The following is a 16,653-nucleotide window of genomic DNA, read 5'->3' as shown; positions in this document are numbered from 1 at the left end:
AGGGGGGCGGCAGGGGAGCCGGTGTCCCCACGGCCGCGCCGGGGAGCGCCCGGGGCCGGAGGGGTCCCGTCTCGTCCCGGTCCCCGTCCGTCCCTGCCCCGGACGGCGTCGCCGCCGCTCCCGGGGTCGGGTCGCGGCGGCGGGTGGCGGAGGGGCGAAAGGGGAACCGGGCCGGTGGATGGGGGGGGCGGCCCCGCGTGGGGATTCCCCCCGCCCTGACCCCCTCCGGGGGCGGGGATCCCCCCCCACGTGGGCGCTCGGCCCGCCCCCTCCCCCCCCCCCCCCCCCCCGCACCCCCCCGGTGACGCTGAGCGCCGCTCCTGGTGACGCCACCGCGGCGGCGGTGACGTGCGCGCGGGGGGGCGGGGCTGGGACCGCCCGGCGGCGCGAGGCGCTTCCTGCCCTGCGCCGCTGGCTCCGCTCCGCTCGGCGCGGCGGGCCCGGTGCGCTGCGGCCCGGCCCGGCCCGGCCCCGGTCCGGTCCGCGCGTAGGGGCCGCGCCATGCCGAGCCGCCTCCCGCCCCGCGCCGCCTGAGCCGGGCCCGGGGCGCCCGCCGGGCCCGCACCGCCGACTGCCAGGTGCGGGGTCGGGGCGGGGGGCGGGTGGTAACGGTCCGTGGCGGCCGTTAACGGCGGGGGAGGGGTGGGGGTGGGGGGGGCGGGAGGGGAGCGGCGCGGGGGGCCGGGGACGGTGGCGGTGGCGGCGCCGGCGAGACCACCCCTTCCTTCCCGACCTCGGTGAGACCCTCCCTCCCCCCCCCCCCATCCCAGTGCCCAGCCAGACCACCCACACACCCAATTACCGGCCCCCGGCGAACCCCCGCTCCCCTCCCGGTGAGGCGTCTGGGCCCGACCCGCGGGGAGCCCAGGCCCCGGTGCGGTTCCCCCCCGCTTTCCCTTTCCTGATGCAGAAGGGACCCCCCCCGCCATCCTTATCCCCCCCGCCTCCGGTTCCCCCCTCCCGGCCCGGGACCCTCCCTGCGGCGGCGGGGGCGGGTGGGGGCGGGGCGCCCCCCCCGTTCCCCGCGAGACCCGGCGGGGGGGGTGGTGGCTGTGCGCGGGCGGAGGGGGGGAGTTGTCCTTGTCGCGGGGGGGGGGGGTGTCCCCGCCGGGTGCGGAGCCACGGGAGGTGGGGGGGGCGGTCCTGGTGCCGCGTCCCTCCGTGTCCGTGTCCGTGTCCGTGTCTGTCACCCCCGCAGGAAGTGGCCGGGAAATGGCAGCCGGTTGTTGCGTCTCGTTGTTTTTGAAACGTCCTTTTTAATCAGGTCGCGTCTGGCTCCCGGGGCCCCCGGGGTGCAGCGGGCCCGGGGGTGGGCTGATCTCCCTGCCGGGGGAACAGCACCGGCTCATCGGCACCGACGGCGCCCCCGGCCCGCTGCGCTGCCCTCCCCCCCCGGCTCCGGGGGACGGTCCCCGGCTGTGGGTACCCCATGTCCCCGCCTGGCACCCGCGACCATTGGCAGCATGGTGAGCCCGGTGTGGGTGCCGCCACCACCGCCGGGTTTGGGCTTTAATGCTGGAACGAGTGGGCACTGCCACGTCGGCTCTGCCCACTCCGGTGGGAGCCGGGATCAGCCCCATTGGGAGCAGCCCCCACGCCCCTGGTGAGACCACGGCAGTGCTGCCAGGCCCGAGGCTCCCATTGCGCTGCTGGCGCATCCTCAGGCCCGGCCGCGTCCCTGGCCCTCACCCTCCTCACCTCGCCTGCTCGCCGCCGGCTCCGGTTACGTGCCGTGGCCCAGTTTGTGGCTCTGTGCTTGGTCACGTGCTGCCCGGCGGGGGGAGCAGGGCCGCAGCGGGCAGGGGCCGCAGCGGGCAGGAGCCCCAGCCCCAGGCAGGAGGCGACAGCCTCTGCCCGCACCCCACCCAGCACTGGCCGGGCTCCCAGCGATGCCGAGGGCGGCTCTAGCACCTGCGGGGCCCAGGGTGTCCCCACACCGGGGATGGGCCCTGTTTGTCCCCAGAGCAAGGGCAAGCCAGAGCGTGCAGCAGTGCCGTGGCCCCCGGTCACCATCCTGGCACAGCCGTTTCCCATGGCCGGTGCTGCCACAGCTGGAGCCCGGCCCCGCGGTCTTCCCTCTGCCCTCGCCATAGTTAATTCCCACTTTCCTCGGCTTTTATTTTCCCCTCGCGGCTGCAACGCTTCTCTCCCGGCCGTGCTCCCCATGGCTGCCTGTGCTCCAGTGCGCCTCCCTCCCTGCGCCTGGTGCGTGCCCAGTCCATCCCAGTCTGCCCAGTCCATCCCAGTCTGCCCAGTCCATCCCAGTCTGCAGTGCTGACCTGCAGCCGCCACCTGTCCGGTTCTGGCACGTCCCTTTGCTGCCTCCTCTGACCTCCAAAGCTGGCACCGGTGTTCCTGGCTGCTGCATCACACTCTGGCTGCAACCAGAAAGGCTTTTTCTTTTTTCAGCTGCAGTTTCCCCATGCTGGCTGGGGGTCCCGGCTGGGGTGGGGGCAGGGCTGTACAAGCCCCCGGCTCACAGGTTGAGGGGGGGGTTGGCTGCGGGGCCACCCCGGGATATCCGGGAGCGACATGCGTGTGGCAGCTGCGTCACCGCCCATACGGGTTTCTCTGGCGGATGAATCACCGGTGTCCCCAGCCGGCCGGGAGAGTGCTTGACAGCCCTGGCCCCTCCGGCCCTGCCAGGGCACCGGCCGACGTGGGCTAGGGTGTGATGAAATCCCCGCCTGGGTTTCGACACGGGCTGTGCCATGAGCTGCTGCTGAAGCTCCGCATCTGCCGAGTGTGTGGTGGCATCAGCCCTTCCAGAGAGGTCAGCAGAGCCGGTGCTGCCTTGGCCGATAGCAGGTTGGGCGTGCACAGCAGGATGGGGAGACACTGACCACGGCAGCCCTGTGGGGTGACCCTGTGGGTCCCCGCCAGCACCGGGATTCCCATCTCATCTGCTGGGCTCGCGGGGCCTCGACTCCCCCACACCGTCTGCTCCCCTGCCCCACGTGCCGGGACCCCCTCAGGTGGCTGCTGGCCGTGCTGGTCACACAGCAGGGTCCTGTCCCGCGGCTAGCTCCCACCGGGAGCCCTCTTCCTGGTTCTCTGGTTTAGAGGCAGCGTTTGCTCCTCCTGGGTGGTGAAGGTCACCAGTGGCTCCTGCCCGTCCCTGGGCTGTGCCGAGCCAGTGCCAGGGCTCCAGCTCCTGCTCGCTCCTGGCTGGGACACAAGGCCGGCCTCGGGCGGCTGCCACAGAGGTGTCCCTGGAGCTGCGCCTGGGGGGGAACAGGGCTCAGGTCCCCCAGGGCTGGGGGGATCGCGGCTGCCGTGGGGGCACTGGCTGTCACTGCTGAGGCGTTTCTATGCTGGGAGCACAGCGTTCCCCAGGGAGCACCAGGCTGTACCAGGGCCCCGCGGGGTCACAAAGCCACTCTTGGGGGGGCCAGTGATTCGCTGGGAAATGGCCCCCGCAGCTCTGCCGGCTGGGAGCCTGCCGGAGCACCCACGGTTTCTCCCAGTGCCAGGGCCCTGGGATGGCGGCACCAGGGAGCCAAACGCTCAAGTTTAATGCGAGAAGGAGCGCGGGCGGGCAGCAAGCGGGGTTTCTCAGTGATGGCCGTCCCTGGGGACACTGGAGCACGGTGACGAGCTGTGCTCATGCAGGTGGTGGCTCATCCCGCTGGGGCTGCCGGGCCTGGGCCAGCTCGTGGCAGAGGCAGCATCATCTCTGTACTCTGGGCCCAGCAAGGGCCAACCGCACTCCCGGGGGGCTTTTGCCGTCACTCCTCGCCCTCCCAAGCCTCCCTCCATGTTTCTGTCAAGCTCCAGGTTGGGAGCTCGCCCTGCCCTGGGCTGGGGACCCGGTGTGTCCCTGGGCTGCCTGTCACAGGGAGCATCTCTGCCCCGGTGTGGGAGCAGAGGGTCCCCGCAGGCCCTGGTGGTGGGTGGCAGGGCCGGGCGCTCGCCGCGTTGGCAACCTCAGTCCCCACCAGCGGTTGACCCTGCTGCCTCTTCTCCCCTCTGCAGAAATGGAAACAAACAACCATTTTAACTTCACTGGCCTTTCCTCTGCACCCGCTGCCTCAGGACCGAAACCCACGCCTGCCTCAGGGGACAGCCCCTTCACCCACGGCTCCCCGCTCAGCTTCCCCCCGCAAGGGAAAAGTAAGTGCCACCATGGGGCCGGGGCAGCCCAACCCGGGGACAGGGGGGCTGCAGCGGTGCGGCCGGCGGCAGCTCCCCACACACGGAGCTGTGGTCGGGGGTCCGTCGCGTGCTCACCATCACCTTGGCCTAGAAAAGCGGCCGTGCCGGAATGGGGTCTCTGTGTGGATTTGGCCAGTCAGCTGATGCAGCGCAGCCCTGCCAAGCACTTGGCTAATCCCCGGCATCCTGCCGCTCTCGGTCCTATGCCGGTGAAGCCCCACGGTGGGGCTGGTTTTGCCGAGCGAGGAGCTGCGCCAGGGGCTCTCAAGGGTGCGACCGCGCAGCTCTGTCCAGGCACAAGCTGTGGTTGTGCTGGAGCACAGGGGCACCGGCGGGACCAGGGGCTTGATGGCTGCCGGGGTGGGTTGTCTGTCTGTCCTCAAACCCTCTCATCTGCCACTGGCCAGGTCTGTGTGAGGGAGGGTGTCAAGAAATGCCCCCACGGTGCCGCTGATCTGCCTGTCTCTCCTCTGGCTCCTTCACAGGTCTGAACGGGGGAATGAATGTCAATGGCTTCTCTACTGTATCTCACCCCAGTACTTCAGGGACCTTCACCCCCAGCTCGCCACCCGCCGGCACACCGCCCCTCCGCACCTACGACTGCCTCTGGGACTATGCGCCATACCCGCCCGCTGGCGGCCTCAAGGACGGCCGCCCCGCCACCCCCCCGCTCTCCGGCCTTGGACAGTTCCCGCTCAACGGCATCGCCGGGGGGTCGCGGCCGGCGTCCCCGGGACACGGCACTAACCTGCGGGGGGCCGGGCAGGAGTTCTGGGGCAACGGCACCTCCGGCCCCATGGGACTGAACTTTGACTCGCAGGAGCTGTACGACTCCTTCCACGATCAGAGCTTTGAGCTGATGCCGAATGGGCCGGCCAGCTTCTACACGGCCACCCAGCCCTCCCCCATGCTGGGCTCCGGCACTGAGCCCTTCTCGCTGCCACCAGGCCCACCGGAGGAGCCGGGCACTGGCCAAGGAGATGCTGATGCCGCAGCCAAAGAGATCCCCCCTGCCATTTCGGAGAACGGGGGCGGGCTGGTGGGCAGCATGGAGCTGGAGGAGGCACAGCCAGGTAGGAGCCCGGTGCTGCTGGTGCAGGTGGGCAGAGCTCTGGGCTGGGGTGCCATGGCCCCCGACAGGCCAGTGCTGGATCCCAAGCAGGAATGGTGGAGCTGGGCACCGCGCTCCCCGGGGAGGACCGGCCCCTCCGACCCACCTGCCCTATGTCCCAGATGGGATTTGGCCCATTGCAACGCGGAGTTGGTGTTGGGATCTTGTTAAACCAGACCGGGCACAGCCTGCAGCATCACTGCCGCCAGAGTGGCCTTCCCCGGGGTGGCTGGGTGCCGTGGGAGGGCTGGGTGCCGGGGGGAGGCCTGGCCGCCAACTGCCCCGGTGCAGGGAACGGTGGCACCTCGGGTGGGGTGGCTGTGTCCCGGGCTCTGTCACCATCCTGTCCCACTGCCACAGGGTCTGTTTTCGGTCGGTTGTTCCCTTTAGACTTGAAGATCTGCAGCTACAATGGCTCTGCCCCCGGCGCGGTGCCGCTTGGGCAGGAGGGGCCTGTCCTGGCCCCCGGCGCGGGCAGCGGCTGCCTGGGGGACACGTCGCCCATCGCCCCTCGGCTGGAGGATGCCCACATCCTCAGCGAAGACACGCTGGAGCCCTTTGAGTCCCTGGCCAGAGGTAGGGGGGCTGCCGCCCTGTGGGCTTTGGAGAAGGGGAGGGGCATCAGGGCCATGGCGGGCAGGACAGGCAGCTGCCTGTGCCTGGGGAAGCGGTGCCAGGCCCCTTTCCGTCTCCTCTGGGCAGCGGGTGCTGGCGATGGTGGTGGCAGTGGTGATGGTGGTGGCGGGCCCATGGCCCTGGGCAGGCGCTGTGGGCAGGGGCGGGCCTGATCCCATGGCGTCCCTCCCGCGCCAGCCTCCCCCGCGCTCCCGGCCTTCCCTCCCTTCCCGGCTCCGTGACGAGGCGGTTACTCAGCGCCTGAACTTCCGCGCTGGTGAACATCACCGCCACTGCCACGGCCATTTTGGGCTCCTCCGCTTCCCAGAGGAGGGGGCGTGGCTGGGGGCGCCGAAACCCCTTAACCCCTCTTTTGCCGGAGCCTTTTTGCCTGGGGGGGACCCGACCGCCCCCTGGGAGCGGAGATGTGGGTCTGCATGCCCCCAGCCCCAGTCCTGCTGCTTCCCCCCCTCCAGACCCCGGCACCGGGGACCTCTACACGATGGATGACTCGCAGCTGGTGAGCGACCAGACCCCCCTGGAGGAGCCCCCCGACCTGCCCAGCCTCCGCTGCGCCGCCAGCCCCCCCCTCCACGCTGCCAGCCCCTTCAGCTTGCTGCCCACCGGCCCCCCGCCTGCCCCACTGCTCGCCAGCCCCAGCTCACCACCCACCCTGCACGGTACGTGCCACACCAGGGTGGGCCAGTGCCCCCCAGCCGGCCACTTGCCCCCCATGCCAGCTGGCCCCCATGGCTGGTGGCGGGGGCCCACCACTGGCCTTGTTGTGCCTCTGCAGCTGCCGCAGCACCTTTGTGTCTGGGCAGAGCAGGGACCCCACATGTGCCAGCACCGGCACCGGGGAGCTGCGGCCGGTGCTGACAGGGAGCCCGTGGGAGAGTGGTGCCCTAGTGCGGGTGCCTGCCCCTGGGTGGGTGCAAGCTCCCCTGGGGGTCTCCTCCCCGCTGCAGGTGCCCCCGGCCAGCTCAGGGAGGGGATGCACAGCCACATCTCCCCCTTGGACGAGCAGGGGCTGCCTGGTGTCATGGGCGGAGCAGGAAGGCGGCTGCGCTCAGCAGTGACGGTGAGGTCCCTGACCTTGGCTCTGCAGATGGCAGCGTCGACCTGAACAGCAGCAGCCACACAGGGCTGGAGGAGTCAGGGTCCCTGGAGCTCGACACTCCACTGGAGCCGGAATCCCCGGCCCCCTCTGCAGAGGAGGAGGAGGAGGAGGAGGAGGAGGAAGCTGCCGATAGCTGTCCGGAGGTTTCAGCTGCACCAGAAGGGGAGAGCGAAGAGGCCGCCCCGCTGAACACCTCGGCAGCAGGTAAAGCCCAGCGTCCCCACGGGTGCCCCCCTCCAGCCAGCACGCCCAAGCTCAGCATCCCGTCCCCGCTCTCACAGGTGATGTCCCCCGCCGGCGCATTGCCACCCAGGAGGAGGTGCGCTTTCCCCTGCAGCATGGGTATGTGGCTCCATCCCCTCCCCTTCCCTCCCTCCCTCCTGCCCCGCGGCCGCCCCACAGCACCGGGCTGAAGCTCCTTGTGCCCAGGTGGAGGCGGGAGGTGCGGATCAAGAAGGGGAACCACCGCTGGCAGGGTGAGACCTGGTACTATGGGCCCTGCGGGAAGAGGATGAAGCAGTTCCCAGAGGTGATCAAGGTACAGTCCCTGGGGACAGTGGGGTTGGGGATGACCCGGGGTCCTGGTCTGCCACAGCCCCTCCCCTGACACTGACAGAGGCCCCGACTGCAGCAGACGGATGCTGCTGTGAGCCGGGAGCTATGGGGCCCAGAGCGCTGAGCCCCCGTCATGGCCTTCCTCCTCCTCTTCCTCCCCTCAGTACCTGAGCAGGAATGTGGTGCAGGACGTCCGACGCGAGCACTTCAGCTTCAGCCCCCGCATGCCAGTGGGAGACTTCTATGAGGAGCGGGACACGCCGGAAGTGGGTCTGGGGGCAGCTTGAGCTGCCCTGTGTGTTCCCCCCCCCCCCGGCCCCGCCATGCTGTGGGAGGTGACCCGGATTTGTGCCGCAGGGTCTGCAGTGGGTGAAGCTGAGCCCCGAGGAGATCCCCTCCCGCATCCAGGCCATCACGGGCAAGCGCGGGCGACCCCGCAATGCAGAGAAGGCCAAGCCCAAGGAGCCCCCGGCTGCGAAGCGTGGACGAGGCCGGCCTCCCAAGGTCAAGATGGTCGACCTGCTGAGCAAGACGGATGCGCGGCTGCTGAAGAGGCTGGAAGCCCAAGGTACCCCCCTCCCCGGCCCCACCGGCTTGGGGTGGCTGCGTCAGCCCCTCACAGCCTGGCTCTCGTGGGACCTTGATGGCCAGTCCATCACCACCCTCCCTCTCTGCTCTTGCAGAGGTGCTCAGCGATGAAGACAAGCTGAAAATGAGCAAAATCAAGAAGAAAATGAGGCGGAAGGTATGAGCGGCTGCACAGGGCTCGGGGTGGCTCTGGGGCCACTCTGGGTTTGGTGTAGGGGCTTCCCTGGTGCAGGAAGGCCACTGGGTCCCTGAGCTGGCCTTGTCTCTTCCAGGCCAAGAACAAGCAGAAGCAGGAAGCCAAAGCCCCCAGAGCAAAGGAGACCAAGAAGAAGTCTAAGGTGAGTGCAGGGTACAAGGGGGCTGGGAAGAGGGCAGGAGATGGAGCCGCTCTCCCCACACATCCTGGCATATGTCCTCAGGCCAAGGAGAAGAAGGGCAAACCGGAGAAGGGCAAGGACAAAGCGCGGCCCAAGGAGAAGAAGGGCAAAGTGGCTCGGAAGGCGGACAAGGGCCTGCTGGCCCAGCGGCGCCTGGAGGAGCGGCAGCGGCAGCAGCTCATCCTGGAGGAGATGAAGAAGCCCACAGAGGACATGTGCCTGGGGGACCACCAGGTATGCTGGGGCACAGGGGGCTTGGCTGGGGCAAGCTGGTGAGCCGGCAGCGTGCCCAGTGCCTCGCTGGCCCTGACCGCCCTCTCTCCTTCCCTGCAGCCCCTGCCAGCCTTCTCCCGCATCCCAGGCCTCATCCTGCCCAGCCGCGCTTTCTCCAACTGCCTGACAGTCGTGGAGTTTCTCCAGAGCTACGGCAAAGTCCTGGGCTTCGACCCGGCCAAGGACGTGCCCAGCCTGTGCACGCTGCAGGAGGGCCTGCTGGGGGTGGGCGACAGCATGGGTGAGGTGCAGGACCTGCTGGTGCGGCTGCTGCAGGCTGCGCTCTACGACCCCGGACTGCCGCCCTACTGCCAGGTGAGCCGGCCCCGGACCCTTCCCCTGCCATGTCAGGGGTGTTGGTACCTGTGAGGCCCTGGCTGCAGTCCAGATTTGGGAGATGCTGCTTTTGCTGCACCCTCTGCCTGCACCCAGCCCCTGGCAGCCTTTGGGGGGTGTCTGTCCTGCTGGGGGACTCTGGACCGTGGTGGGCAGGCAGCCCTGCCTGGGACACCCCTGGGCTTGATCCTGCTCAGGTTCCTGGCCCTGGTTTTCCCATCCACGCAGTGCTGGTGTCCCCCCCTTGTTTTTTTTTCCCTCCTGGCAACCCCACCTTGGGGCAGGAGGGGTCTCTCCAACCTCGTCTCTTGCTCTGCTCAGTCCCTGAAGATCCTGGGGGAGAAGGTCTCGGAGATCAGCCTGAACCGTGACACCGTCTCCGAGATCCTGCGCTGTTTCCTGATGGCGTACGGGGCAGGTGAGGATCTGTGCGATGGGCTGCGGACCAAGCCCTTCCAGGCGCTGCCCCCGGAGAAGAAAGCCGCCATCCTGGCCTTCCTGGTGAACGAACTGAACAGCAGCGCCCTCATCATCAAGTGAGTGTGGGTGGGGGGCAAGCGGGGCCTCTGATCCTGGCCCCTCCTCCCCACAGGCACAGCGTGGGCATGTTGGCGCCCAGCGCGGGCCCTTGTCCTTCCGGGCGAGCTGTGCGGAGCCGCCCGCCATAGCCAGCCCCTGCCTTCTTGCAGCGAGATCGACAAGACCCTGGAGAACATGTCCAACTACAGGAAGAACAAGTGGATCATCGAGGGCCGCCTGCGCAGGTGGGTGCGTGGGGGCTGCCTGTGGCTCCCGCTGCCTGCACCCATTTGGCTGGGGTGGCGGGCTGCCCCACTGGACACAGCTGGGTCCCACTTGCATGCACCTTCTCCTCAACGTCCTGGGGCTGGGGGATCTCGGGGGGACTTTTCCCAGTGTAACCGCATGCCTCAGCTTGCCAGGGAGCAGGGTGTGCGTGGGGGCAGGCAGCAGGGCAGGCAGCGGACGCCTCTGCTGTGTCTCGGCAGGTTGAAGGTTGCCCTGGCCAAGAAGACGGGTCGTCCCGAGTCGGAGATCACGGGCTTGGAGGATGGGCGACGCCGGCGCAGCTCCCGCCTGACGGAGGAGACGGGTCTGGAGATGGAGGAGGAGGAGGAGAGCCGCGGACGGAAGTCCCGCAGGGAGGAGGAGGTGGGTTGGCCACGGGATCTGCAGCTCACAGAGGAGCAGAGGTGGGGACACCACCCTTGGGGGGTCTCTGCCACCCATGCTTCCCTGACAGGTTCCATCCCTTCCCTTCCCCAGGCTGACACGTCTGCGTCCAGTGTCCCTGAGCTGGAGAGGCAGATCGAGAAGCTGGCCAAGGTGAGTGGGCGATGGAGGGCTTGGGGGCTCAGCCCCTGCTGCAGGACCCGACACCACCCTGTGCTCTCCCCACAGAGGCAGATGTTCTTCCGCAAGAAGCTGCTCCATTCCTCACAGACGCTGCGAGCGGCTTCTCTGGGCCAGGACCGGTACCGGCGGCGGTACTGGGTCCTGCCCCACCTGGGCGGCATCTTCGTGGAGGGCTCAGAGGGTGAGCCAGGAAGGGGCTCCTGGAGGCGGGATCTCCCGGCCAGGAGAGGACCCTGCATCTCACCTCCTTCTCCTGCCCTTGCAGTGGCTGAGCCGGCGCTGCAGGAGCCCCCAGAAGAGAAGGCATCCCCCCATGTCTCCCCAGTGAAGGAGGAGCCAGTGGACATGCCTATTCCCAACCGGACGAACTGCACGGCTTCGCGGTCCCGTGGCCGCCCCCGGAAAAGCAAAGAGGAGCTGTCGCAGCACTGCGGGCCCAGACCCCCCCCTATCAACGGGGTCCTGGAGGAGACAGTCCCCCTGGGGCAGAGCCAGCACGACCTCAGCCAGTCCGCCTTCCTCTCCTGGCTGAGCCAGACACAGTCGTCCCTGCTCAAGGACTCCGTCCTCACCCCAGACAGCAGCCCTGGCAAGGGGGACACGGGGCTCCCGCCACTCGAGGCCCCATCGGACCCTGCAGAGGAGGAAGAGGAAGAGGAGAGTGTCCCAGAAGCTGTGGAAAAGCAGGGGCCCTGGTTCAACCTGCTGCCCCGGACACCCTGTGATGACCGAGCCCCCCTCGCTACCTCCTCTGCTGAGCCTTCACCACGAGTCGCCACGCAGCCCCGCACGCAGCCCCGCAGTGAGCTGCCCAAGGGCTCGGGCAGGCAGGTATGTGCTTGGGTACGGCCAGGGTCGGGGGGAGGCTGCACCCAGGTTGCAGGGACCGCGTTGAGGGGGAAACCTCCCTAGGCAGAGCGGGATGGGACCCTCTGCCTGGGCACTGGACACCCCAGCGCTGGGGGATGCCATCCTCGTGGCTGCACGCCAGGAGCTCGGTCCTGCTGCCCCCAACCCTCTGGGCTGAGCCCGTGAGAAGTGAAACAGCCACAGGGCCAGGGCGGCTGCAGGGGCCGGGAAGTCGGGGGCTGAGGATCGGCTGCGTGCCTGTCCCTTCTGACGTGCTTCGTCCCCACTAGCTGAATGGTGTCCCTGCGGACGATGCCACAGCTCCCCTGCTCGCTTCCACGCCGGTGCACGCTGGTGCCAGGGCCCACGGTGCCTGTCCCAGGAGCCGGGGCAGCCTGGAGAAGCTCCAGGACCTGCCGGGGCAGCCCAAGCGCCGAGGGCGGCCCCCTACCAAATTCTTCAAGCAGATTGAACAGAAGTACTTGACCCAGCTGACGGAGCAGCCTGTTCCCCCTGGTGAGAACCCAGCCCAGCCCAGCCCCGAGACCCCTGGGACAGGGGGTGCCGGTGCCGCCGGTGGGGTGCTGAGCGCTGCTGCGGTGTCTTGCAGAGATGCAGAGTGGCTGGTGGTGGCTGCAGGACCCCGAGGAGCTGGAGGCGGTGGCTCGAGCACTGCACCCACGGGGCATCCGGGAGAAGGCGCTGCACAAGCACCTCACCAAGCACAAGGAGTTCCTGCGGGAGGTCTGCCTGCGCGCCACCACAGGTAAGGGCTGCCCATGCGGGCCGGGGTGGGGGGGGGTCACTGCCCGTCCCCCTGCTGAGCCCACCCTCTGCCCCCAGACCCCATCTTCCACCTGCACCCCGAGGCGGCCGGCACCACCGTGTCTCAGGAAGCCCTGGCCCAGTGGTCGGTGATGGAGAGAGCCTACGAGACTGACCTCTCTGTCCTGCAGTGGGTGGAGGAGCTGGAGCAGCGCGTGCTGATGGCGGACCTGCAGATCCGGGTGGGTGCCGTGGTGGCCTTGGCCGGGTGCCGTGGTGTGGTGGCCTCAGCCGGGCACCCACTCTGAGCCCGTCTCTCCCACAGGGCTGGACGTGCCCCAGCCCCGACTCCACACGGGACGACCTGCAGTACTGCGAGCACAAGGTGGAGCCCCTGGAAGACATCACCATCCGGAGCCGGCGGGATGGGCTGCCGCTGTGCCGGGAGCGCACCAACCCCCTGGACCTGGCGGTGCTGCGGCTGGCGGCTCTGGAGCAGAACGTGGAGCGACGCTACCTGAAGGAGCCGCTCTGGCCCCTGCACGAGGTGGTGGTGGAGAAGGCCGTGCTGAGCAGCCCTGAGGAGCTGAGCCTGGGCCCCACCGAGATGTGAGCCCTGCGCCGCCCCTGCCCGCGCCGCCGGGACACCAATGGCTCTGGCTGAGCATCTCCTTCCCACCGCAGAGCCTACGAGATCACGCCCCGGGTCCGGACGTGGCGGCAGACGCTGGAGCGGTGCCGCAGCGCAGCCCAGGTCTCCCTCTGCATCTACCAGCTGGAGAAGTCCATCGCCTGGGAGAAGTCGGTCAACAGAGTGGTGAGAGCCTGTGTTGCGCCGCACCACCGGGCGGGAGGGCCAGAGCTGCCCACTAGGACTTGGCACCCCAGGGTGGTGGGGACCCCTGGGGTGGTGGGGACCCCTGTGCCGGCGCGGCTGAGCCCCACTCCCCGCAGACCTGCCTGGTGTGCCGGCGTGGGGATGACGACGAACATCTGCTCCTGTGTGACGGCTGTGACCGTGGCTGCCACCTCTACTGCCACCGGCCCAAGATGACGGAAGTGCCCGAGGGCGACTGGTTCTGCTCTGTCTGCGTCTCCCGGGTAGGTCGTGAGGCAGCCCCCCACCCACCAGGGCCTGCGGTGGCCCCGGGCTCCAGCAGTGACCCCCATCCCCTCCCCACAGGCAGGGGAGTACCGGGACCCCATCTCGCCCCGGCGAGGCAAGAAGCGGAAACGGGGGCGTCTCTTCATGGGGAACCTCGCGGAGGAGGAGAGCCCGCGGCGCCGGCCGGCCTCGCGCCGCCGCGAGGGGCTGCCCGTACCCCGTTACACGGGTGAGGGGCTGTCCCTCGCCAAGCGGAGGGGCACAACACTGCGGAGCCAGCCCAGCGACCTGACCTTCTGCGAGTGAGTGGGGCTAAGGCGACGTGGGGAGGGCTGGGGACACGTCCCTGGGGGGCTCTCCCTGACCCTACCGCTGTCCCCCAGGATCATCCTGATGGAGATGGAGTCGCACGAGGATGCTTGGCCCTTCCTGGAGCCCGTCAACCCCCGCTTGGTCCCCGGATACCGCAAGATCATCAAGAACCCCATGGACTTCGCCACCATGCGCACACGGCTGCTGCGGGGCGGGTGAGCAGGCGAACCGGGTGGGGTGGGGGTCTCTCCTGGGGACGGAGGGTCCCTGACTGCCCTCCTGCCTTCAGGTACTCGAGCTCGGAGGAGTTTGCGGCCGACGCCATGCTGGTGTTCGACAACTGCCAGACCTTCAACGAGGACGACTCGGACGTGGGCAAGGCCGGGCACGCCATGCGCAAGTTCTTCGAGAGCCGGTGGGAGGAGTTTTATCAGGGAAAACACGCTACTAACCCGTGAGCGGGACGGGCCGGTGCCCCCCAACCCCACCGCCCGGCCGGGTCTGGGGTCCCGTGTCCCCCCTGCGCCCCCCAAGAACTGACTCCTCTGGAGCTGATCTCGCTGCCTGCTGATCCCGCGCGGGGGCCCCCCCCGGCCGGTGCGAACGGGCGCCCACGGCCCCTTCCCACTGCCCGGACCCCCCCCAACCTGCCCCAATTGCCCCCTCCTCTTCCAGCACCACAAACTCACAGACTGTGTAAGCCAAAAAGAAAAAAAAAAGAGGTGTTTTTTTCTTTCTTTCTTTTAAATTTTATTTTCTAATTAAGAACAGAAACAGCTCCCCTCCCCCGCCCCCCCCCCGCAAATGAGGGAAGCGAATCCCCCCACCCATCCCATTCTCCCCCCCCGCTGGGAATATTTAATAATAGCAATAGTTCGTAGTGAATGTGTCCGAGCACTCCTGTGCAGTGTCTACATGCATTAACGGCCAGTAAAGTGGACTTAGCCCCCCCCCGCCTCGCCACCCCCGCCCTGGCTGGGACCCCCCTGCCCGCGCAGACACTTTACAGGGAGGGGGGGCCCCCAGTGCAGCCCCCCACCCCCCGCTGCCCTGGGACCCCCCTACCCGCGGCCGGGGTGGGTGCCGGACCCTCCCCACCTGGCTCCAGGGACCAAACTGGGGAGGGCGGGGGGGTCTCGGCAGCCCCTTTCCCTGCCTCCATGTCTCAGGAAGAGCCCGGCCCCCCCCTCCCCGGCACGAGGACCCCCCGGGGCTGGGTCAGGGTCCTGGCCACCCCCTCGCCCCCAACTGGGATCCCTCAGGGACGCTACTGCAGGGCCCGGGGGGGAGGCCTGGCCCCCCGCCCTCCCCAAAACCCCCCAACATGGACTTGAAGCCTCAGGCGGGTGTTTGCCCCCCCAGACCCCCTGCTGGGTCGGGGGGGGGGGTTGCACTGGGTGGGGAGGGGGGCCCCCCGGCTGGCGGGGGTCCGAGCTGGGGTGGGCCCCCCCCTACCCCCGGGTCCCCCCCACATGGTGGGCAGCCAGGGAGGGGGCCAGGCCCCCCCAGCCAGGATATTACGGGTACTCGCTCTGGGGGTTCAGCGGCCGGCGGGGCCGTGGGGGGGCCCCAGGCATGTTCCCCCCCCTCCCCGGCCCCACAGAGCACTGAAAACAACTCACCTACCTGGGCAGGAGGGGGCCCGGCCGCGCCCCCCGCCCCCCCCGTCTCTCAAAGTAGCCTTTTTTCTATCGGATAACCTCAGAAACTTTTTATTTTATTTTATTTTTTTGCTTTGAAATAAGAGGTGGATTTGAAGTCTATTTGAACTGACTTTATATTACGCATAAATATTTATATTTTATCTAAATAACTGCGCTGTAACAAACTTTTTTTGTGGTTTGTTTTTTAGTAATGTTTCAGATCCGTCAGGTTTTTTTCCGTCGTGGGAAAGTTTTCGGGAGTCTCCGTATTGTTCTCGTGTTCGTTCAGTTGAAGTCCTCCCCCCACCCTGACCCCCCCACCCCATTCCCCACCCCGGTTTGACACCCCTCTACCCTCGCACCCCCAAAGGCCCCCCCACGGCCAGCGCCTGCAGCCCCCGCCGGGGTGAGGAGGGGACGGGGGGGACAGGGTGGGGGGGACCGGGGCCGTTTCTCTTTGCCCCCCCCCAGCCCCGGTGCCCCCAGCCCGGGGGCTGCGGTGTCACCGAGAGCATCATGTCCCCGCCCCCCCCCCCCAGACCCCTCTGGCTGCGGCCCCTTCCAGCCCGTTGGCCGCCTTTTCTATAACCAGCCGTGTCGTTTTAGTGACTTTTTGATAATGTACAGGTTTTGTGAATTTAAATTTATTTCTTTCTATATTTTTAGGACCAATCTCATTTTTAAATAAGGTTTGAAGGGGGGGATTGGCCACCCCCGGCACCCCCCCTCTGCCTCGCCTGTTGATGTCCCCACAAGCTGTAGGACCCCGCGTGTCGCGTTCCAGAATAAACGACTCACGTTTGATAGACACACACTGGTCTGAGCCCTCTGTGGGAGTGGGGGGGCTATGGGGGGGCTGCGGGAGGGGGGGGGGGCTGGGCTGATGGCAGAGGTGTTGGGGGACCCTGAGCTGCGGGGGGGGGGGGGCTGAGACAACACCTCCCCCCTCCCCTTGCCCCACCCCCACCCCCAAGACAGAGGCATTTGCTTTTCTTGCCTTTTTATTTAAAAACAAACAAACAAAAAAAACCTCGAAGGGGGGAGCTGTCGGGGGAGGCGAGCGCGGAAGCAGGAGGAAGAAATACAAAACTAGAAACCTCTCGAGATTTTTAAAAAAAAGCAACTTAAAAACCTGTACAAAATGCGCTACGTATAAATTAAAGGGGGGGGGGGGCAGGAGGGGGCCTGGAGGGCCCTCAGCTTCTCCTTTGCAGCTCGGCCCCCCCCAGAGCCAGTGGGACCCCCACACTCACCCCCCTCCCCCAACCCCCCAGCAGCGGGGTGGGGGCTCACCACGGGGGTCTCAGTGCCCCCCGGCCCCAGGGGGGGCTGTCTGCGGGTCTCCCTCTTTGGTTCCTTCCTTGGGGGGGCCTGAGCTCCCCAACCAAAGGGGCTGTGCCCGGGGGGGGGACCAGGCAGTAGCAGCAACGGGAGAGAGGTGGGTGATGGCTGGAAACCGGGGGGGTGGTGTCACC

The 16,653-nt window shown here is 68.0% G+C and overlaps 1 protein-coding gene across 1 annotated transcript; it reads left to right on the top strand.

The window, feature by feature from the left end:
- The first annotated feature begins 547 nt into the window (after positions 1-547).
- Positions 548-14,272, top strand: BAZ2A (bromodomain adjacent to zinc finger domain 2A). The gene is made up of 29 exons (XM_082496364.1): positions 548-578; positions 3,976-4,113; positions 4,641-5,228; positions 5,657-5,842; positions 6,358-6,561; positions 6,990-7,205; positions 7,283-7,343; positions 7,431-7,539; positions 7,721-7,822; positions 7,914-8,124; positions 8,240-8,301; positions 8,417-8,482; positions 8,564-8,755; positions 8,855-9,109; positions 9,452-9,666; positions 9,820-9,894; positions 10,138-10,300; positions 10,415-10,474; positions 10,550-10,685; positions 10,770-11,335; positions 11,644-11,869; positions 11,964-12,119; positions 12,197-12,360; positions 12,444-12,727; positions 12,803-12,935; positions 13,073-13,219; positions 13,302-13,525; positions 13,607-13,750; positions 13,825-14,272. The coding sequence occupies exons 2-29, from the start codon at positions 3,978-3,980 to the stop codon at positions 13,991-13,993; spliced, it is 5,250 nt and encodes a 1,749-aa protein (XP_082352490.1). The 5' UTR covers positions 548-578; positions 3,976-3,977; the 3' UTR covers positions 13,994-14,272.
- The last annotated feature ends 2,381 nt before the right edge of the window (positions 14,273-16,653 follow it).

This window comes from Vanellus vanellus (genome assembly GCF_965231255.1).
Source record: "Vanellus vanellus genome assembly, chromosome: 28".
NCBI lineage: Eukaryota > Metazoa > Chordata > Aves > Charadriiformes > Charadriidae > Vanellus > Vanellus vanellus.
Note: the sequence above shows the minus strand (reverse complement) of the source record. Positions and strands in the feature narration are given on the sequence as shown.

What these genes read in the sequence shown, in the direction of transcription:
- BAZ2A (XM_082496364.1), top strand. Translation starts at nt 3,978, where the DNA reads ATGGAAACAAACAACCATTTTAACTTCACTGGCCTTTCCTCTGCACCC. An exon ending in AGCAGCGCCCTCATCATCAA is followed by an intron (nt 9,667 to 9,819) that starts GTGAGTGTGGGT and finishes GCCTTCTTGCAG; the next exon opens with CGAGATCGACAAGACCCTGG. An exon ending in ATCGAGGGCCGCCTGCGCAG is followed by an intron (nt 9,895 to 10,137) that starts GTGGGTGCGTGG and finishes GTGTCTCGGCAG; the next exon opens with GTTGAAGGTTGCCCTGGCCA.